At 37.5% G+C, this 24,264-nt stretch overlaps 1 protein-coding gene across 3 annotated transcripts; it reads right to left on the reverse strand.

Moving 5' to 3' along the window:
* Nucleotides 1–1,998: 1,998 nt before the first annotated feature.
* On the reverse strand, nt 1,999–21,789 carry nvl (nuclear VCP like). 3 transcript variants are annotated; one of them, XM_073872818.1, is made up of 23 exons: nt 21,545–21,789; nt 20,585–20,655; nt 20,451–20,503; nt 20,269–20,356; nt 20,075–20,135; nt 19,784–19,957; nt 19,589–19,709; nt 17,575–17,651; nt 17,350–17,484; nt 15,513–15,614; nt 9,212–9,329; nt 8,966–9,110; nt 6,705–6,888; nt 4,657–4,875; nt 4,360–4,464; nt 4,186–4,248; nt 3,979–4,098; nt 3,793–3,892; nt 3,600–3,706; nt 3,445–3,521; nt 3,265–3,353; nt 3,099–3,178; nt 1,999–2,150 (listed from the first exon to the last, which is right to left on the reverse strand). In XM_073872818.1, exons 1-23 carry the CDS (start codon nt 21,602–21,604, stop codon nt 2,106–2,108), a joined length of 2,394 nt encoding a protein of 797 aa, XP_073728919.1. In that variant the 5' UTR covers nt 21,605–21,789; the 3' UTR covers nt 1,999–2,105. The 3 variants fall into 3 exon arrangements, with proteins under 3 accessions (XP_073728919.1, XP_073728920.1, XP_055026849.2); XM_073872819.1 differs by having other exon boundaries at nt 4,657–4,878; nt 19,589–19,703; nt 21,545–21,788; XM_055170874.2 differs by having other exon boundaries at nt 4,657–4,878; nt 21,545–21,786.
* Nucleotides 21,790–24,264: the final 2,475 nt, after the last annotated feature.

Below are 24,264 nucleotides of genomic sequence, written 5' to 3' on the forward strand. Positions count from 1 at the left end.
CATTTTCAAACACATATTTTGAATTTGCATCCCTCGAAAGAGAAGTCACCGGTTGAATTAACTTGTACTTTGTAGATGAAACTTTTCAATCCTCACATTCGAGTTGAGTAGCAGATACAGGTGAGGGGTGACATTATGTACACACAGGAATGCTCAGTCATATAAAGAGGTGCAGGTGAGATCTCACATTCATTATTTATGTCCAGGTACAGCAGCCTAATTAAATTTAACCCTAGCAAGGGAGATCCCACAATCACAACATAAACAAACCCGAGGACACTGAGACCCAGCTCCAGCTGCCGTGAAGCTCATCACACTACTGGTCTTCCTTTAACATGATGCAGCCCAGATGATGTCTTATTAAATTTTAGTATAATTTTTAACATATACTATATTTTGCTACTGGATTGGCCAAGTCTGCCCAGCTACAACCAACCGTGTCATTTACTTTTTAAAAAATATCCTTTATAGAATCAGCTTTGTTTCCTAGGTTTTTTTCAATCCGTAGCGAGTCAGCTGACATTGGCTTATTTCTCTTCTATATGTTACATTAATCCTCCACTTACTAGTACGGTTGACTCTGAGCCACTGTACTTTTCTACTTTTGTTGTCCTCTGATTTTTCTGTGTTTTCTCTTGTTTTTATTAAAGGTGCAGTGAGTAATTTTTAGAAGGATATCTTGACAGAAATGCTAAATAATATAAAAAACTATATTGTCAGGGGTGTATAGAAGACCTTTCATAATGAACCGTTATGTTTTTATTACTTTAGAATGAGACGTTTTTATCTACATAGACAAAGGGTCCCCTTACATGCAAGTCACCATTTTGTGCCACCATGTTTCTACAGAAGCTCTTAATGGACAAACTTTTTTATTACGTTGTCTCCAATCATGACATGTTTGTCTGGTGGTGGCTACCGTAGCTTCTCTATGCATTTCAAAAGCAAGGGGTGAGCTGTGAACTGAGGTTTTGGTTGCAATTTGGAACCTCACCACTAGATGCCGCTAAAATGTACACACTGCACCTTTAATGTAGAGCTGATTTGGAACAATTAAACAATTGTGAAAAGCGCTATATAAATAAAAATTGAAATAATATAGATATCAGTGGTGCACAAAGACCTTACATAATGAACTGTATTGTTTTTATCTATACACCGTGGGTCTTCTTAAGTTCCCCATATGTTTCAGACAAACTGCCCTACATAGCGCATTTCATCACTACGTACAACGATTTGTTTGTCCTGTGGCGGCTACCGTAGCTTCTCTATGCGTTTTGAAATTGAGGACTGAGTCGTTGGTTGCACTTCTGCTAGATGCCACTAAAAAAACACATTAAAAGATGAGGATAAAAAAGTCTACTAAAAGTAAGATCCTTTCTTTTGTACTGTATTTTTCTGTCTATAAGCCAAGTTTTTTTTCATAACTTGGCTGGTGGTGCGTCTTATAGTCATGTGCGTCTTGTAAGTCAGTATGAATTAATTTTGACATTTATGAGGCAAGAGATAACAGCCGTTAGAGTCTGCCATATGCTGCTTCTGTAATTATGTAATTCAATAGATTCTGTGATGTGGAATGACGAGTATGCGAACTTCACGCTAGTTGTCTTGTTCGGTTAATTTAGACTATTCAACCTTCCAGGTAAGTTCTGTATGTTATGGTTTATGGTTTAAATAACTGATAATATTACTTTAATGTACAGACATCTATTCAGCCTGCTGTTCTGTCTGCTATTGTTTAGTTGAATAAATGTCTGTTCTGAATTTTGTGAAATAATTTTCTAAATAAACGCAACGTATAGTCCACTGTGACTTATATATGTTTTTTCGACTTAATGACGCATTTTTGAATGATGTGGCTTATATTCCAGTGCGGTTTATAGTCTGGAAAGTACGGTATGCTGCATACATTTCATTTAAATCTCAATCACAAAAAGGTCTTTAATAAGCAGAAAACGTTGTAGTGGAAATGTATAAAGATCAAGTACAGAAATATTATCAGTAATTCTCCTGAAAATAGACAATGCAATGTTTTTTTTGGATTTGCTTTCAAAAACATTTAATAAAAAGAATTGATCAAGATTTGTTTGTTGGATTGTCGTTTATCATCTGGTGAGGGACTCTTTCAGTTTTTCATACATTAACCGATCCTGCAGGGGAGAAAAAAGACAATTTGTAATCAACACTTCAATAACCCTACAGAAAAATCCAGCTAAGACCAGCATAAGCTGGTGATCTGGTTTTAGCTGGTCTCCCAAGCTTGGTTTTAGCTGGTATTGCTGGTGTAGTAAGCTGGTCTAGCTGTGTTTTGGTCACTTTTTTAGCTGGTCTTAGCTGGTCATGCTGGAAGACCAGCTGACCTACCAGCTTGACAAGGCTGGGAGGAGCAGCTTAGACCAGCTACTGCCACCTTAAACCAGCTAAAACCAACTACCAGCTTCTGCTGGTCTTCGCTTGATTTTTTAGTAGGGAACAGACTCTTCAAAGTGGGTTAAAGGAACAGTTTGACTACAAACTACTCATTAACTCACATGTCCTTCCAAACACTAACCAGTCATTGTCCCTACAGTATGAGGATGAAAGTTAAAACCAAAGATTCTGATCAAGAAAAATGAGTAATGACTTTATGTCCAGACTGAAGGCTATCCAGGAGACACATTTATCATTACTTTACTACTTATCTGCTGCCTGTAACCGTTCATAAACACAGCCAATGATGCTCTCTGCATGTCAGACAATAGAGTTTGAGGTTTTCAACACTTAAAACGGTTTCACTTCTGTCGGAATCAATTAAAATACTCAGAACTAAATGAAACAAGTAAAGACAATTAAACATAAGTACTTTTGTATTTTAGACTGCTGTTCCAGAAACACAAGCCATGACTAGAATTTAGGAAATGTATTCAAAAGGTCTCAAAATCCAAGAACAGTGGGCAACTTAATTTCAAAAGAGAAACAATGGACACACGTCCAGTTATCCCAGAGATATCCTTGCGTCAAGTTTGGAAAGACATGAGGATAATGAATGAATGCTCATTTTTCATCAGCTTAACTTTTTCTTCTAGCGTAGGGTGAATTATTTTATTTTAGTCACTCACTTTCTTAGACACCGAGGGTCGCACCTTCTTCAATGCATTTTCAAAGTGAACTTTGCTAACACTGATGTCCTTCACTGACTCTGTAAAAGATCAAAAAGAGGGTTTTTTTGTCTGCTGTAGTGTTGTTCTGATCATGTTCTGGATGAAGGTGAGATGCGTTTACTACCTGTGTGTGTTTGAGACGATCGTGAGGATAAGTGAACTCTCAAAGCATTAACACACGCCTCTCGTACCAGCGCCGACAGATCTGCTCCTCTGAAGCACACAATTCAACAAGCATATAAAATCACTCGAAAATGCAATAAATAGTTGTGCGACGACAACCGTGTCAAAGAAGCAGTCTTACGTAAAGCTGTCACATCGCACATCATGAGCAATTTCTTCAAGGTTGACATCTGAATCTAGACGAGGTTTAGTGCCGCCCTGACACATGAAAGAATCACAGTTAATAACCACATTTAACACAACCTATAACACAACATTGTTTAAGTTGCTTGTTACCTTTGTAATAGTTAGCAAAATGGCGTGTCTGTCTGTGGGAGGTGGTAAACCCACATAAAGAGTTTTGTCCAAGCGTCCGGGTCTGAGCACAGCAGGATCAATGATATCTACACACACACACACACAAATAAAGTCATTTATAGAATGCACAACACAAGCAAGCACGTTTGAATATTAACTTTAAAGTCATTACCTGGTCTATTAGTGGCAGCTAAGATAAAAACCTGTTGGCGATTCTCCACCCCGTCCATCTCTGTCAGCAGCTGGTTCACCACACGAATGCTGGCCCCTGACTGACAGAAAGGTAAACTTACAAAATAAATCGGTCGCTAATTGATCTTCTAATTCTGCGTTATTTTATTACTGCATTTTCTCTCACGTCATGCTCTGAGCGGCGAGGACAAAGTGCATCGATCTCATCGAAAAAGATGACGCACGGAGCCGAGTTACGACCCCTCTGGAAGACCTGACGGACAGCCCGTTCACTCTCACCAACATACTACAACAAATACAATTAAACATACTGTGATTTAGCTGACAAAGCGTGGGGCTCACAAGCCTTCTAAGGAAACGGATAGGAACTCACCATATTTAATAACTCTGGACCCTTGACAGAGATAAAGTTTAAACCGGACTCATTGGCCACCGCCTGTAAAGACACACAGATCATGTTTGAAACGGTGAAAGCAAGTGTAAAGATATCATTATCATGTGCACTAGATCAGCAAAACAGAAAACATGAAAAATGAGATGTACACACTTTAGCTAGCAGCGTCTTCCCACATCCCGGCGGTCCGGCGAGCAGAACTCCTGCAGGGGTGCCGAGACCCAGAGCTTTGAATTGTTCAGGGTTATGGATGGGGGCCTGAAAACAAAAAAACCAACAGATCAGACATTATTATTTACCCTCACCCTGTACTTTAGACACAGCTGCCAAAAAGACAGATATACAAAATATATATATATTTTTAAATCTGATATACAATAATGCTGGACTACAAGTAAGGAGATCAATCCTGTTCAATGTTTAAGGTGATCTATATAGAGGAAACTATACCATGATGGCCATATTGAGCTCCTCGCGGATGTCCTGCAGCGCGCCCACATCTTCCCAGGTAACGTCTGGTACGGTGGCAAAGCCTTCACGTTTGGCAGATGGCTGAACTCTGGTTAATGCGGTCCTGAAGTCTGACATGACAACACACAATCCAGCCAGCTGCTCTTCAGTCAGAGACTCGCTCTTCTTTATCAAAGACAACAGCTGCACCAGCTCACACTTCTGTCCAAAAACATATACTGTCTTCATTTCTACTGAAACACACCTCAAGAGAAGGATGTACAGTACCAGACAAATACATTTATTTCATTACAAAACTACAAGAAAAACCTTAGATGGATGACTTGGACTGAATATTGAATAAACAGTCAATAAGAGTTCAGAGTATATGTGATTCTCATGCTGAGACATAAAAAAAACAAAATTCAAGAGTGTGACTACACTGACAATAATTAAATACATTAAAAACATAGTTTGGATCGATTTATATTGTATGTTAGATGCAAGATAATTATCACGACTATATTTGTGTTATTTTGTAGTTTTGATCAATATTAATGCACATAACTATTTTTGACCTTACTTAAAGGGATAGCTCGCCCAAAAACGAAATTAAACCCATGATTTACTCACCCTGAAGCTGTCCGAGATGCATATGTCCATTATTTTTCAGTCGAACATTTTTAGTTATTTTAGAAAATGTTTTAGATCTTTCAGTTAATTAAATGTGAAGTTATGGGGTCCACGACCTTCAAGTAAAAAAAAAGTGCGTCCATCCTTCACAAAATAAATCCAAACGGCTCCACAATGATAAACAAAGTCCTTCTGAGGGTAATCCGTGTGGTGTTGTTGTAGAAATATCCATATTTGGGACTTTATAAACCGGAATAGCTACCTTCCGGTGGGGCCGCCATCTTGGACGCTTCTGTATTCAGGAGAGAGTATTAGCGTAGTGTATGCACTTTTCTTAGTGACGTATGACAAATTCGGAGGGCGGGGGCACAGAGCAGCAGCAGAGTAACCTTCGTACGCTGCGTAAAGCTTTGATCTTGAATGCCGACGCCACTAAGATGGCAGCATTACCGAAAGCGAGTCATTTTAGTTTATTAAGTTTTAAATATGGATATTTCTACAACAACACTGATTACCCTCAGAAGGACTTTATTTATCATTCTGGAGCCATTTGGATTTATTTGGGGAAGGATATATGCACTTTTTTGGACTTAAAGGACGTGGACCCTGTAACTTTACATTTGATTAACTGAAAGACATTTTCTACAATAACTAAAAATGTGTCCGTCTGAAAAATGATGGACATATAATTTTTTTTACATGAAATCGTTTAAAATCGTCTTTCAAGTGATCATTTCATTTGACACTAGATCAACAAGACCAAATACTAAGATTTTGTTTCTGCTCCAGATACATTTTTACCCACATTACCATTTTAAATGTTTCATTTCAATGTTTTATTATAATAATTTTATACAACTGTTATACAAATGTTGCATTGAAATAAAAATAATGTGAACATTAATATTTTTGTGTAAGTGACTTTTCTTTTCAGTGTCAACTAGTTTAGACCAGTATTTCCCAACCACTGTGCCGTGACACACTAGTTTGCCGTGACCACTTGTTTGGTGTGCCGTGGAAAAATAACACTGCAACAGTGTTTGAAAAAGCACCTGAAGCTAGCTACCAGGTTGGTCACAGCTGCTAATGCGTGTGTCATTGTCATCAATTTCAGTCAGGATATCATTTGTGTTCATCAAAACATGATCAAGTTTTACTTAAATGAATACTCTGCTTAATACAGTATAATATTCCAGTTTAACAAGTCATTTAAACATTGCAATACAGGTTTGTGCAGATCTGTTAATGCTTATTGTTAAAGTGGTTTGTGTTGTATGATTTTTTTACTTATCAAAACTGTGCCGTGGCAGAAAAAAAGTTTGGGAAACACTGGTTTAGACAACGTTCCCAGCTGAGAAGCATCATCCCCTATCTTGTCACCTTGACTTTGGATATGAGAGATAGCGTTGTTGTACCTGTGCTGGCATCACATCATCTCCGATGGTTTGCTCCAGCAGGATTCTGTTGACCGTCGTCATTGCTGCCTCCCGGCACAGCGCCATTAAATCTGCACCCACGTAACCCGGCGTGAGACGAGCCAACTGCCTGTAGTCAAAATCCTCGGGCAGCTGGATTTTCCTACAGAGTGTCTTCAGAATCCTGAGACAAAGGACAAACTGAAATGTTTAGCATGACCTGAAGGACACTTTTTAAACATTTTTTATCTGGTTGAGAAGCCGTAATTTTAGATACAAACCATTTCTACTCAAGTGTTATCAAATAATTGTATTACAACCCCCATCTTCTACCCAGAATGCACTTATATGACACCAAGCGCACAGTAGTTCAGATAACCTTGAGGCTCTGGCAACTTTAGTACAGTGGAGATTTGATTTATATCCATTTATCTGATTGGTCAGTTTAAAGGCAGTGTAGCTAATATGACCCAAAATGCTGGTTGTATGGTTAGTTATGCTGGTTGAAAGTCACTGGGCTCTATCATACACCTGGCACAATGCAGCGCAATGCGCGACGCAAGTATCTTTTGCTAGTTCCAACCTGGCGCAATTATCATTTCACGTTTAGCGCCACATTGTTTAAATAGCAAATGCATTTGCACCCAATTTTCACCCATGGGCGTTCTGGTCTGAAAACGAGGTGTGTTCAGGCGCATTGCAATTTTGAGGCAACTAAAATAGACTACGCCATTGACCAACAAAAACCTAGTCTAAAGTCTAAAGTCAATGGCGCAATATGTTTTTTGTTATTTAAAGAGCGCATTAGTAATATGCGCCTATAAACGGGAGGACAACGCGGGTTTGCTTATCACACACATGAATGCGCAGCAGAACAAAAATGCTTTTAAATATGAAAGATTAAAGGATTGAATGTAAAAGATTATTATTGAGTCTCTTGGACCTAAATGAGGACCGATTATGAGATGTTAAAAAGTGTAAAGAAATGCTTCACCTGCAGCCTGGTAAGTAAATAAATGCTTTGCTTTAAACAAATGCATCTATTTTTAAATGCTACCCCACGGATTTATTGTATATGATGACTCTGTACCTGTGGATATGGATATATAAAATAATTTCAACACAAATAAAAACAACACAATTTTTTTACATTAATCTTAAACTGTTGGTCTTCTTCCTCCGCTTTGTTTTACAGTTTACAAATTGCGCTTTTTAAATAGGGATTAGGCATGACGCCAGGCACAACTTGCTTTTAAAGGGGGTGAGAGCTGAGACTCTCTTTGGTTTATTGCACGTTACGCCCATAACAAACCCATTACTAAAATAGGAACAACCCTTTTAGGCCATGCGCTTGGCGCATAAACAATTTTCCCTTTTTTAAATGAGCAACAGTGGGTTCGGACATGCCCGCTTAGACAGTGTGCCGTTCTCTTTAAATAATGCGCTTAGATTGTTAAAATAGTGCCCACTATGTTTAAGTGTGTATGTTAAAGTGTCTAAATGTATTTGTATTAATATATTTCATTTGTGAAAGTGGTAGAACCAAAACATTTTCAACAAATCATTGAATGCAATAATTGGACGCATGCCATGATAATGAGACATGAGATGTGGCCGTCTGGTCTGTGCCTGTTCATGTGTTTTGGAAGAGGCGTGACTTTGGATGGTGATTTGAATGGAGGGTGGGATTGTGGTTTCAGTGCTATTAGGCTAAAGTTAGCATTTGTTTTAAATCACGCACACTGCCTTTAATTGTCTTATGTTTGTTTTAGGGTACACAACAACAAATGTAACAAAAACTGAAATGTTTTTCTATTGTGGTTTTCGAGTACAAACAGTAACATTTCCAAAACAATCCCTGTTACGCAGATTTGCTAAAAACATGCCAGTCCAGTATATGGTAATGTCACGTGATGTCTGCACATGTGATGTGCATGACATGTTATGAATGTTTTTGTAGTTTACATAGAGACAATAACAGTATCAGCTGCATGAGACCTTGGCATTGGTTTTAGGCTCCAAAACGCCATTGATGTGTAAAGGAATGGCAAAAATGTTAAAACATTTCCGTAATCTATGCTCTCTCTCTCTCCCTCTTTAGTTTTTACTACAGTTTCACACTGTTTTACTAATTGTATATTATTACTTAGCAAAAGTATTAGTAGGTTAATCCTATAATTCTTGTTTAAAAGCGAGTAAGTCTAATGTTTTATGTTATTAGTATTCACGGCACACAACTTCGATCAACATGACAGACGTACTTCAGTCGCGCAGCCTCGTCTGGAATCCCCAGACAGATCTCTCGGTCAAACCTTCCCGCTCTACGCAGGGCCGGGTCCAACGAGTCCGGACGGTTAGTAGCTCCGATGACCAACACTTGAGCCGGCTCCGATACGGTATTGAGATCTGAAAAAAAACCAAGCAAAACAAATACAAATATGATATTTTATACACACAAGAAGTATAGAAGTAATAAAAATAATAATCAGAATAAAATCAAGCCGCACCATCCATGCAGGTGAGTAACTGTGCAACGATTCGTCTCTCCATGTCTTTAGAGGCGATCTCTCTCTTTGGAGTGATGGCGTCGATCTCATCGATGAAGAGGATGCAGGGAGCGCTGCTCTAGTGGAGGAACAATAAAACAAACATCAGCTACAGAAACACCAATTGGAGAACAACAACAACAACACTATACACATACAGTTTTGTGTGATCAAGGTGAATCTGCAGGTGGTCAAAAACATGTGGAAAACGGACAAGATGTTGCATTCTCAAAAAGCTGATGTGCTGCCCTGTAATTTTTGGCAAGCTGTGTAGAATTGTGAGGTCCTCAGGGTTCCCACATCTTAGTGAACTTCAAATTCAAGGACCTTTCAAAGACTTTCCAGGTCCAATAACTTCAAATTCAAGGACTAAATGTGTTGACACATTTCAAGTGAGATCAAGGTTACATCGTGTTACCTTTTAAGATACATTGTTACAGTTCCCTTTTGAGGGAACTTGCACTGCGTCACTGCAGTGACACTTTGGGGACGCTTCCAGGGGTAAGTGTGTCTGAATGTGTATATCAAATTCAACCAATTGTGAGGCTTACAACAAAGACAGGGTGACTCGGTAGCCAGGAAGTATATTGCTATCTGAAATATTGCCAAAGATGGCATTACAGGGATGCAGGAAGTATGGCAAGGGAGACGCAGCGTGGAACAACAGTTACAGTTGTGTTCAAAATGATTCAACCCCCAATGCTGTTAAGGGTTTTAGGGAATTTAGTGTACATTTGTAATTGTATTCAGAATGAAATCCTACAATGACTTCTTAAAGAACCATATGCAACTAAAATGACATCAATTGGTTTTGTAATATAGTAGTAAATGTTTCTTTTGTGAATTCTTCATTGACACAATTATTCAACCCCTTAAAGAACTACCACTCTGAAGAACAGAGGTTCATTGAAGTGTTTTCAATCAGGTATTGAAAACACCTATGGATGTCAGGGAACAGCAATAAAGCCTAATAAGCACCAATTAGGCAGCTTTAAAATGACTGTGATACTCAACTCCTTCTAACAATTTACTGGTGTGGTTACAAACATGGTGAAGTCAAAAGAATGGTCCAGGAAGACAAGAGAAGAGGTGATTAATCTTCACAGGAAGGGCAATGGCTATAAGAAGATTGCAAAGATGTTAAACATACCAAGAGACACCATAGGAAGCATCATTCGCAAATTCAAGGCAAAGGGCACTGTTGAAACGCTTCCTGGTCGTGGCAGAAAAAAGATGCTAACTGCGACTGCTGTGCGCTATCTGAAGCGTAGAGTGGAAAAAAGTCCCCGTGTGACTGCTGAGGAACTGAGAAAAGATTTGTCAGATGTGGGTACTAAAGTTTCTGCTCAGACAATACGGCGCACCCTGCGTACTGAAGGCCTCCATGCCAGAACTCCCAGGCGCACCCCCTTGCTGTCTCCAAAGAATAAGAAGAGTCGACTGCAGTATGCCAAAAGTCATGTGGACAAACCACAGAAGTTTTGGGATAGTGTTCTGTGGAAAATTAGAACTGTTTGGGCCCATGGATCAACGCTATGTTTGGGGGAGGAAAAACAAGGCCTATGAAGAAAAGAACACCTTGCCTACTGTGAAGCATGGTGGGGGGTCAATCATGCTTTGGGGCTGTTTTGCTTCTGCAGGTACAGGGAAACTTCAGCGTGTGCAAGGTACCATGAATTCTCTTCAGTACCAGGAGATATTGGATGACAATGTGTTGCAGTCCGTCACAAACCTGAGGCTTGGGAGACGTTGGACCTTTCAACAGGACAATGATCCCAAGCATACCTCCAAATCCACTAGAGCATGGTTGCAGAAAAAAGGCTGGAACATTTTGAAGTGGCCATCGCAGTCACCAGACTTAAATCCGATTGAGAACCTCTGGTGGGACTTAAAGAAAGCAGTTGCAGTGCGCAAGCCTAAGAATGTGACTGAACTGGAGGCTTTTGCCCATGATGAATGGGCAAAGATACCCGTAGATCGCTGCAAGACACTTGTGTCAAGCTATGCTTCACGTTTAAAAGCTGTTTTAACTGTTAAAGGATGTTGTACTAAGTATTAAGATTGAATGTCACTTGGGGGTTGAATAAAACTGAAAATGATGTGAGCACAGAAAAGACATTTGTGGTTATTTCATTATAAATGTTATGTTATATTTGTCTGACCTACACATGCCTCTTTGATGTAATTGTAAGCAGGATGACTGAATGATCAAAATCAATGTCAAACCGGCCAAAACAATCAATTTCAGTTGGGTTTGAATAATTTTGAACACAACTGTACATACGTAACCCGAGACGTTTTCATGTGTCAAACACAACTATGCAAAAAAGCATTTTGGTATGAATCAACATTCACATACAGAAGATATAAGCATTTAAAGCGAACAGTTTAGCACGTGTGCTTAAAAAGTCTAGAATTTTTATGATATTATCCTACACTACAGAGAATAATATGGATTTTTTTCCCAAAAAACATCTTGCATAAAATAGATTCAAGCACTTTCAATGATCTGTATCTATGCATGTATATTTTCAACATCTTCCCAGGGCCTTAAATCCCCCCCCCCCAGATTCACAAACTTTCACCGACCCGTGGGAACCCTGTCAGTGATATGAACTCCCAGGAATTTGATACCGCTCACTCTTTCCATCTCCGTCTCTCTCAATGATGTACAGTGGTGAGTGCTGTACTTTTCTCCTCCTCAGGTCAACAATCATCTCCTTAATTGTGTTGACATTTAGGGAGAGATTGTTATTCTGACACCACAACACTAAGAGAATCATGATCGTTTTCGGTTGTCATGTATTGATTTGGTTTGTGGAGGGAGGCATCCCTAATGTAATACAGCTTAAAGTGATACTTCAGTCATGTACTTGCTCTTCTAAACTTTATAATGGTAGAAAACAGGGATCAGGGAACAACTTCTGACTTTAAACCATAAAAAAGTGCATTTATCCTTCACAATCCACACGGCTCCAATAGGTTAATAAACGTCTTATGTGGGTAATCAAAGTGATTGTGAAAGAAAATATTTTAAACTTTATAACTAGCTTTTGGTAACAGCATCATCTTGGATTAATGCGATTTATGAGAGAGTTTAAGTGTAGTGAGTGTTTTCGTTGTCATGGGTATGTTGCGCAGAGATTCAAGATGGCGTTGTTACCGGAAACTAGTTATAATGTGGATATTTTTTTTCCAATATTGCATTGATTACCCACAGAAGACCTTTATTAACCCCTTGGAGCTGAGTGGATTACTTCTGTGAGGGATGAATGCACTTTTTTGGAATTTAAAGTCAGAAGTTGTTCCTTAAATCCCTGTTTTCTACAATTATAAGCTTGGAAGAGCAAGGAAATTTACTAAAATAGCTTCAAATGTGTTCGTCTGAAAAATAATGGACATATGTAACTTAGATTGCTTGAGGGTGAATCCATCATATGGGAATTTTGATATTTGGCTAAAGTATCCCCTTAATATACATGAAATTAATTCAATGTTTCCCATTTTGAATATTGCTTATTGTATTGTTGACTATTTCGTTTTCTTGTGCTTCCAGAAAAATCAGCAAATCCAAGAGTGACAGTCAGCATTTGTTTTTATAGCACTAATATTTATATCATATATGCTATATATAAAACAACATAAGGATTATTTGAGGAAAACCCTTCTCTTTCTTCAGCTTCCTCCTAATGCCTCCTCATATGTATAGCTTTTGGAAACCTTCAAGTACAGAAACTACAATAAGACAGACAATTTAATATTACTCTAATAATACATTACAATTTTATATAAAAACATTGTGAATTCTCATTAAATATCAACATTCATATCTAAACAGTGATATCTCCAGCTACAAATAGTCTGCCTTCAGTTACTCTCTATCAAAATAATGTTATAATGATTTAACACAACCAGAAACAACTGTTATCTAGTCTTACTTGTGAAAGGTAAATTCCCCGACACTTGTTTTGAGGTGTGTGATGGTTTGGTGTACACCCCAAACTAGTGATCGGCCGGCTGATATATCAGGCCGATTTTACGAGATTTATGTGTATCGGCATTGGCTGCTGTGTTCACCGTTTTCCCCGGCATTATTGACAGACAAAGTGATGGAAGCCGCAAGCGATTGCAAGTCATGTGACTAAAAACAACCAACCTTTCCATGACAACATCAAAAGCTTGGCCTAACAGCTGATCATAGCTGGACAAAGCGGGCTTTTATTTCTCATCTCTATATATATTTGTAGTAGTAAAGTGCTAGAAATCAATATCCTTTGCTGATAGTTCCTCGTCATTGTGGAGAGCGCAGTTCATGGTTCAATAGCAAACTCACCTGTTTTTACTATTTGTTAAATATAGTTTTTTTTAAGTTTAATAAATGGTACTTTTTTAAATTGAGACTTGTAACATTTGGCATCATTGTGACATTTTTATGATGCAAATTGAGTGAGCAAAAGCAGTATCGGCTCAAGAAAATGGCAGCCTGTATCGGTCATCGGCTAAGACTGATGAAACAAAAATCGGTATCAGCACTAAAAAAAATCCATATCGGTCGATCCCTACCCCAAACTGCACACAATGGAGGCATTTTTACCTTCAATTGCTATGAGATTAATGGAGAAGTTGCCACCACTAATATGGTGGCGCCGTTGACCGTCGATCCAGCAGCCAATGCACGGTCAAGTTATTTCTTTAATGTCTGTGCTTTAAATGGTCTAGCACCTATTTGCATGCCCATATCAAAGTACAATCTACCGCATATGTTGCGATAACTATGTTTTGCTTGCTTAATAATTCCCAGAACACCAAGATCATCTACAGGTGCTAGATCTTTCTTCTACTTACACCTAAACTTAATATTAGTTTTCTATCCATGTTAAAGGAATATTCCATTTTCTTTAAAGAAAAATCCAGATAATTTACTCGTCACAATGTCATCCAAAATGTTATTGTCTTTCTTTGTTCAGTCGAGAAGAAATTGTGTTTTTTGAGGAAAACATTGCAGGATTTTTCTCATTTTAATGGACTTTAAAGCAACACTATGTAGTTTCCATGTAAAAATGACTTACAGCTCCCCCATGTGGTTGAAAAGCGCAACAGTGCCTGGTATCAGACACTCTTCTGCAGGCAGGGGGAGGGGCGGGGCTGTGTTTCCTACCCTCCACCGCCACTTTCAGAGTGTGCTTGTAGCAGCTAGGAGGCTGCTCAGGTTGCAGCAACAGTACAATTTGTCCAGTTAAAAGTTGTTCTATCACTGAAATAATTTTAGAGACATTATTTAAATGTAAAAAAACTACATAGTGTTGCTTTAATAGAGTCCAACATTTGGTACTTGGCTCAACACTTGGCAGTTTTTTTCAACGGAGTTTCAAAGGACTGTAGACAATCCCAAACGAGGCATAAGGGTCATATCTAGCGAAACGATTGTCATTTTTGACAAGAAAAATAACAAATATCCACTTTTAAACCACAACTTCTCGTCTAGATCCGGTCGTCATGCGCTAGCGTGACCGCACGCAATACGTCATGACATCAAGAGGTCACAGAGGACGAACGCAAAACTTCTCCCCAGTGTTTACAAGTGTGAAGAAAGAAGACCGTTCCTATGTTGTTGTATGTCAGCTGATACTAATTAATGTCTTTGTGTCAGTTTATTGTTTAAAATGGTCCGCAAATGTGCGTTTTATATATGTAACACGTGACCTCCCTACGTCACTACGCATTTACGTTAGGTCGCGCTGGACCGGACCTAGACGAAAAGTTGTGCTTTAAAAGTGTACATTCGCTACTTTCCCTGTCCAAAATGACAATCGTTTAGCTAAATAAGACCCTTATGCCTCGTTTGGGATTGTTTATAGACCTTTGAAACTCCGTTGAAAAAACTGTTACTTGTTGTGTTAAGTGTTGGGGTCCATTAAAGTCCATTGAAATAAGAAAAATCCTGCAAGGTTTTCCTCAAAAAACATAATTTCTTCTGGACTGAACAAAGAAAGACATCAACATTTTGGATGACATGGTGGTGAGTAAATTATCTGGATTTTTCTTTTAAGAAAATGGACTATTCCTTTAAGAATTCAGACATACTTGATCAGTTTAACAAAGCATTCATCTCATTAACTTATTTATGCCACAATAGTTAGCTTGGAACCAAACACACACATTCATTATTCTGTGTAGTTTAAACGTTACATGTAAATACTAAGTGTAATTAAATAACAGAAGGTGTAAGTGTGTATTTAACAGTGAGTGGTGTATTACTCACTATGGCCTGCTCAAAGAGTTCACGCATTTTCTGTTCTGATTCTCCAGAAACTCCAGACACAAGTTCAGGAGCAGAAACCTTTAACATCGGCAGACCTGTTTCCTACAAACAAAAATATACTTCCATTAATATTCTTCTCATGATAAGTGTGGAATAAACACGAGTACTCGGGTGCAAGAAAAGAGTGAGGGGAGGTGGTGTGTGTGTTTTGTAAATAGCGGTAAGATTTTTTTACTGTTACAAAATGCATGTTGATGAAACTATGATGGGAAAACTGACATTACTAGCTACATCAATGTTTCTGAAAGAAAAAAAACATCTAACAGGAAAAACAGTGTGAGGTAAAATGAAGACTGAATGAAAATTAATCAGACAATATAAATAATTGATGGTTGCTGCTGTCACGTTACAGTACTCGTTTCCTTTCCTACAGCATATTTAAGCAATATCGCTCGAGTAGGAGTGTGATATAGCTCTATATCATCACGGCTGTGATTAGGCCAGAGGCACGAGGCCGCAGGCCGAGTGCCGGAGGCAATCACAGCCGTGATGATATAGAGCTATATCACACGACTCCGAGAGCGATATTGCTTTTATACAACAGTTCGACGGCACACGTTTGAAAAACGAAAACTAGAAAACAACAACGGAGTTATTTTAAAAGCCTCTTTGTTTGAGAACTACTTCTTCCGCCACGGATTTGAGGGCGGCCAGAATGACAGGTAAAACTTTCGGCTGCTTTGAAGCTCATAACAACTAAATGGACGGAAAAGCCGTTTCTTTATATTACCGTTTCTTGGTCACAAAGTGTAGTTTTAAGATTAGTTCAGTCGAGAATGTATCTGTATTATATTTAAATCTGCAGTCGATTAGTAAAGATAGCGCCTGTTTGAACGTTTGCTTAGTGAGATTCGGTACAAATGAGAACCAAAGCATGAGCGGACATCAGTGTTCACTCGCCCCGCTGACCACCGCCCTCTCTGGGCTACATTTCTGAAAGGTATTCCCTGGCTCTCATGCTGGCCTTGTTTGTTTATGATCGTCAAAATGAGATCAAATCAGCAGTATTTGGTGTCATGATCAAACTTGTACTTGTTTTTTTATTCATATTTAGTGTCTTTTGTGTTGTTATTGTTTTGGCGCGAGGTAAAAGTTAATAAAACTATACTTGTGAAACGTTACTATTGCTTTCTCATGTATTCTTAACGCGATACGAGCACTCGATTATTATTATTAAACTTTGTTCTTGTCAGTACTATACAAAACGTTTTTTTATAAGTGTCAGAGATATGTTTTTGCATGCTGCTTATAAATATACCAGTGGCCATATCTCATAACATGTTTTAATAGTCACGTCACGATAAAGTAAATGATCAATGTCCACATTTAAAAGCTGCGGTGCTTACCTGCAGTTCCACGGTGTTTTCGCGTTCTGATAAAAGATATAGCTCCAGAAAAAAACGAGTGTTTATATTCCTCTTTCCAAGTGTTAATAATCCACACGATGTGACAAGACATTACTCCCATTAACTGTAACGTAACATCCAAGAACACTGATCTTTAACGGAATAATAACTTCTGATTGGGATTCACAGACTGATTTATGAGCTAGTAAACTAATGAGACACACACACGGAGAGTGATTCACACAGCGCGTCTGTGTTTTTCCATTCAGAGATGAGCCTGCTTAGGACCTCCATTCACTAGGTGGCGGAATAATACGAAAGGTGAAGCGGCTACAGTGCCGTTATCAGTACAATATCGTATAGCTCTTAGCCAATCAGATTCGAGAACCAGAGAGAACTGTTGTATAAAGAGTTATAATGCAGTCACTCACCCCAGCCACAGCCTGAGCTAACAATGTCTTCCCACATCCTGGCGGACCGTGAAGGAGGAATCCACGCGGAGGTACGATTCCAAGCCGCTGATAAACTTCTGGATGTCTCATGTGAATGAGCAGTTTACACACCTCCTAAAGAAGAGATGTCAATATAGAGTTACACATTCATGTGTGTCCAGTACAGAGGAACCAATGTAGAGTTTATCATCGCAGGTCACGCACCGCTAAAGTGTCGTCACTGCCACCAAAATCCTCAAACTTCAACGTAGAGTAATGAAGTTCAAGGGCCGTCTTTCTACCTTCAATAAAAATGATCAAGACTTTAGCATTTCTGCAGGGTTCCCACACCTTAGACAACTTCAAATTCAAGGACCTTTCAAGGACTTTCAAGGTCCAATACCCTCAAATTCAAGGACTAAATGGGGGGACACATTTCAAGTGAGAACAAGGTTTCATCGTCTTACCTTTTAAGATACATTGTTACAGTTCCCTTTTGAGGGAACTCGTGCTGCGTCACTGCGGTGACACTTTGGGGACACCTTCAGGGGTAAGAGCGTCTGAATGTGTATATCAAATTCAACCAATGGTGAGGCTTAACGACAAAAACAGTGTGATGCGGGAGCCAGGAAGTATATGGGTGATTCTCACGAAACCATTGAAACACCACGGCACTAATGATTTTAGCTTTAAAATGTGTAATATAGTAACATTAAAAAGCATCAGAATTAACACCATACTGTGTTCTAGCTTGCACAATGTGTGATTTCAACATAAGAATTTATAATTGTAAATTTTATCTCATTTTCTGCTGAAATTCTCATTACCGCAATGTGTCCGGCTGTGTTTGAACATGCGTTATGTTGTCATTTAATCAAATTAACACAAAAATATAAAGGAAAAAAATAAATGAATGTTTTGCTAGACCACTTTAGATGACAGAAAAAATATTTACTGAGTATTCATGTATAATAATAATGAAGAAAAATTAGGAAAATGATGTGTCCATGCCTGATGTTCTCATCCTCCGCAACACTTTTTGAGAACAGTTTAACCACACATACAGAATTTTAATAAAGTTTGATTTTGAGTGACCAAGCACATGGACCAGTTACTTCAAGATGGCTACCAGGTAAGATCATTTTTTTACAGTTAATTTGAAATATTGTCTTGTCAGAATGCTTACACGACATTTTGATTATCATTACCGCAACAGATGCTTATTAAATGTTAATTTAATTAATAGAAGCATAATACTTTGATTTTAAATGCATGTGCAGAATCTCCAAATTATGTTCTTTCAGGTTTGTCATGTCATTTTGAAAATATGTCAGTGTTGATGTTTTCTGACTGTTGCGGTAATGAGATTTTTTAGGACAATTTTTTAAAATTATGTTACGAAAAGTGTTAAATGATAAGTAAAAGTTTTTAAATTATTGTTCCCATTTACTCCAGACTTTGTTTTTTAATGTCTGGTGGGAAAAAAAGTAAATTTAAGCAATTTTTACGTTTTCATGCTTGACATTTTTAAAACCAAGTTTTCTTGAGAATCACCCATATCGCTATCTGAAATATTGCCAAAGACGGTGTTACAGGGACCCAGGAAGTATGACAAGGGAGATGCAGCGTCTCGTTCCCTTCTCAGTGAACAACAGTTACATACGTAACCCGAGATGTTTTCATGTGTCAAACACAACTATGCAAAAAAACATTTTGGTGTGAATCAACATTCGCATACAGAAGATATAAGCATTTTAAAGCAAACAGTTTAGCATGTGTGCTTAAAAAGTCTAGAATTTTTTATCCTACACTACACAGGGAATAATATGGATTTTTTCGCAGAAAACTTCTTGCATAAAATAGATTCAAGCACTTTCAATGACCTGTATCTATGTATGTATATTTTTAACATCTTCCCAGGGCCTTGAATTTTTTTCCCCAGATTCACAAACTTTCAAGGATTTCAAGGACCCGTGGGAACCCTGATTTCTGACAAACAGATTTTTGCGATTGCGTAATTTTTTTTTTTTTAAATGTAACAAGAGAATCTAATACTCAATAAGCAACCAACGTAGATTAAAGAGCATAGGTGTAATGTGCTTGTAGTTCTTGACTCGACTGATAACACAGAATTTTGAACATATTGTCATCTAGTAATTATTTTAGCAAGCAGCAGTTTTAGCAGTTAGCAGTCATAACTTTTGAAGACTAAAACACATTTCATGAGGTTTAAACTCACTCTTTTTTGCCAGTATGCCAGCATTGATTTCCGCATCCTCGCCACGAATGTCTCTGTGTTTGTTTTTCTTCACTCTTTTCTTTGATTTCGTCTCTTTCTCCATCTTTGAATTGATCTGTTTCTGAAATCACAACACATTCTGATGCAACCACACATAAGCTTGCGTTAGAAGAAGGCCAAAACTTTGATATTTACCGCTGTGCTGGTGGAGTCCTCCTCACACAGATCGATGAACAAGTTCTCCTGCTCTTTCATTCCAGACTTATCGATAAACCAGTCGTCACTGTCGGCCTTCTGCGGCGTCGAGCCGCTCGCTGAGTTTCCTTTCTGATAGAGCGACACCAGCGAGCTGTTCATGTGATTTGTGTGCTATGTAAAGAAGCCAAATGAAATGTCACCATTTAAAACACACCACCATTTAATAGATATACAAGTGATATTTCTTTTCAATCAATAAATATTCAAAAGGAATCAAACAATAAATACTTCATGCTCAGGAATATTGTCCTCACTGTCTGTGGTATCTTCTGTGTAATGACTGTCATCCCTAAGACACAATATCAGATGAAAGACCAAAAAAGATTCATCCAAAAGGATACATTTTCAAAAAATGAAAGCAAAAGAAACTTGAATAACAATATGGTATTATTGTTGTGGATGCAGTGGGTGTGTCTTCTTACCCATCTTCTCGGCTAAGTCTTGCTCTTTTGATCAAATGTTTACTTTCCAGGACAGCGATGTCAGACTTGCTGCATAAAGCTGCATGCACTAAATAAAAAAAAATGTAATAACAGCTCATGCTTTAAAGTACTCATCACATATTAAACTTAAATCTATGTGAATACCTTAAAGTCATCTATACCTTTCTCCACTTGAATCCTGAAAGCTGTCCTGTTCCTCCGGCCATACTCTGTCCTGCTCAAAATCACAGCTGCACATCAGCTTCAAGCGTTTCTGTCAGTCTGGTACAGGTTCATACAGCAAAATCAGACTTACCTGAACTGCTGCTGAAGGTCAAAGGCCATGGATGAAAGGTCCACGTAAGGATCATTATGTGCTTTCAGATACTAAAACAGACAGAGATTATTAAATCGCTTTTTGTTTAGTTTATTATTAAAAGTTTATTTTACGACTGCAAACGATTAATCGCTACTAATCGTTTGCAGAATAAAAGTTTTTGTTTACATCTATATATGTGTAAGTAATTATGTATATATAAATACGCACAAATGCAAGCATATATTTAAGAAATATTTACATGTTTATACACATTTTATATTTATATATAATTTATATTATATATAATTATAAATACTTAACATATAAATAGTTTTTTTTCTTATGATACATGTGAGTGTATTTATATCTACATAATTATTATACACAGTACACACAAACAAAAACCTTCATTCTGCAAACGATTAGTCGCAATTAATCGTTTTGCAGCACTAGTATTTTAAGAGTTAAAAAGACTTAAGAATAAGAATTAGCTGGTAAATGCAAACTTTAAAATATGCTTAATTTTACTTGTTTAAATTTAAATATATATTCTTTAGGTAAATAATTTTATGTAACGTTTTGACATATTTCACAAGATTTTTAAAGTTTCTCTGCTTTAAAAAATTTAACATTTATCAACAACACAGCGACTGTATCACACTGTAGACACATTCATATAGCACGGTGTTTACATTAAAGTAATTAATCATATTTAGTACTGTAAACAATTCAATGCGTCCAAACAACATCAGTATGACACTTTGATCAGTGTCATGTTTAAAAAACAAACTAACAAAACAAGTAAAAACCACAACTTCCTAGTATAACTAAGGCTTACTCCTTTGTGAAACCAGGAGAGGAGCTTTTCTTCTCATGTTATTCACAAAGAGGTTTGCTTTATTCACAGAAGTCCTGAGGACTTCGTTTACTTTTATTAGCGATTGAATGTTGTGTTACCTGCTGGACTCTGTGCTTCAGTCTTTGATCTAAATTACATCCACTGCGGTTCTTCATCATTTACTCCACATAAGCGACGTATTTCTCTCTCATTCACACTTTAAATTATGTAAAAACTACAGTTATCTCTCTTACTCATAAACACATGTGTACGGTTTAATCTTTAGCATCACGCTGCTGTTACTTCTGTACATGTGCAGAAACTGAAGTTCACTGAACACGCGCGAGAAGAGCGACACCTGGCGATCTGGAGCCGCAGCTCTCTTCTTCTTTTGTGGGTTTACTGGCGGTTTGCAAACCAACTGTAAAGGCGCATACCGCAACCTACTGTACTGGAGTGTGACAAGGATAATCTGCATGATGCTGGTAAAATTCTATTAATTTACACGGGTGTTTTTAAGAACCTTTTTTTGCTATTATTAACATAACCGTCCCTTAATTTAAAATATTACCCATTGTAAATTCTGTAATACTTATGGCTTGTTCTTCTCTAATAGTATTATTTCCTGCTAATAGTCTACATCTTATTAAAACATCCTCTACTGTCTCCATTTTCTGAGGCACAGTATCACAAAAACCTGTATTGTGTTTGCCCATGATATAATTAGTTGCACTGAGCTTAGTATGTACATTCTTAATCTCATAAATATAGTATATTCCTGCATCCTTACATTATGATTAATATTAGTTTGCTTGTATGTTATAGTCCCAAGATATCTGCCACTTGTATGCTTGTATAATAAGCGATTTTCCTTCCACCCTACTCAAACTTACTGTTATGTTGATATTATTTAGTTGAAGTGCTTCTCTGGCCATTTGATCTGCCTTCTCATTACTCTGAATCCTAACATGGGCTGGTACCAAAACCTTACAAATATTCACACATTCTTTAGTCTATATAAATTAATTAAAATGTCTGTCAATATGTAATTTCGTTATGATTGAAAAGTTTGAAGATGTAATATAGAGACGCCATTGAATCTGAATTTGTATAGCTGCTAATACTGCTTTATACACTGATGTTGCATTAGTTAACCACCCTTTGTTTCCATACTTAAACTCTGGGACATAAAAGGCTTCACCAGTGACCCTTGACATAATGTACAGTTTTGATATGTTCTATTGCCATTGATTTGATATCCCCTCCACTTTCTTCCTTTCTTTTTTTTCATGTATTGTGAGGTCTGTTTGTGTTTCAATAAAAAAAATCAAGGTGGATTTGGTGATATTGTAACAGATGGTCCATATTTTCTTGTATCCAAGTTCATTTCTTTTGCCCATGTATTAGCTTTCCATGCAAAACCCGATCCCTTTATCTGTCTAATTTCCCAACTTTCTTCTAGAACTTTTCTAGCTAAATGATTTTTATTATGACCTATTAAATGAATCCAATATGCCATAATTATTTTTGTCGCATTAAATGTAAAGGCATTTCAGACAACTCCACTTGCATAGCAGCTATTGGCTTAGTTTTAGCAGCTCCTAAAATGCTAAATCGCATGACATCCAGTCTCTTTAGTAATGATTGAGATGCTGACACCCATAATTTAATATGGAACAAAGCAGAGCACAATAAACTCCCATCAATGCTTGTCTATCTGCTCCCCACTCTTGCCCAACTATACATCTCATTAAGTTAAGAACCTGGTTACACTTCTTTTCAATATGTTTTGTGTGATGTACTTTACAGTCCATTCATAGACCTATTTAAATTTTTCACTTTTTCCAGTGGATGTCTAATATACCTGCACAATTTCTTGTTTATATTCTCTTTGCTAATATTACAATGTTATTAAGCAAAAAAAAAAAAAGAATTAACACAGCAGTCTTTGTGTACTCCAAATAAAATATGATGTAAAGAAAAAACGAATCCTATCAACCAGAATCAACCTGAATTGATATCCAGAAGAGTTTGGAGAAATTGCATAAAAGAAAGATATGAAAAGGAATAAGGGACAATTTCTATATTAAATTTCTGATTTAGGAATTTGTGAGAAAGATACATCTCATTTTTGAAGTGTATTTCATTAGCTTTATGAGGAACAGGACATTTTAAATAAGCTGTTTTTAAGATATATCACAGAAAATAACCTGTCTTATAAACTTGTTAGTATAATTATCACTTTTAAATTGCATATCTCCAATATAGCCTATAAGGCTGGAAAACTGGTTTACCTTCAGTATAAGAAAGAGAGCATCCCATCAGCGTTTTTATGCCAGAAGGTATTGCATTAACAACAGTGAAAAACTCTTTTGGGTCCCTGCTGAAAAAAAACAGCATCAAACCAGCATGGGACTTATGCTGGTCTATGCTGGTTTAGCTGGTGATCACCAGGATAGAAGCACCAAAACACAACATATGCTGGTCTTGCTAGTTTGACCAACATGGGATGCTGGTGCTAATGCTGGTTTGGTGCTGGTTAAGCTGGTGCTAATGCTGGTTTGGTGCTGGTTAAGCTGGTGCTAATGCTGGTTTGGTGCTGGTGGTGCTGATGCTGGTTTGGTGATGGTTTAGCTGGTGTTCACTAGCAAACCAGCACCAAAACACAACATATGCTGGTCTAGCTGGTATGCTGTTTTTTTACCCTGTTCATCATTAAATCTCTCACTATATACTTCTGCTTAACCAATTCTTATAGCATAAAGATCTGTTCTCCTGTGTAATATATATCTGTTGTTCCAAATTGAAGCATTATGAGGTGTAAAATTGTGTGTATGTG

Source organism: Misgurnus anguillicaudatus, chromosome 11 (genome assembly GCF_027580225.2).
Source record: "Misgurnus anguillicaudatus chromosome 11, ASM2758022v2, whole genome shotgun sequence".
Lineage (NCBI taxonomy): Eukaryota > Metazoa > Chordata > Actinopteri > Cypriniformes > Cobitidae > Misgurnus > Misgurnus anguillicaudatus.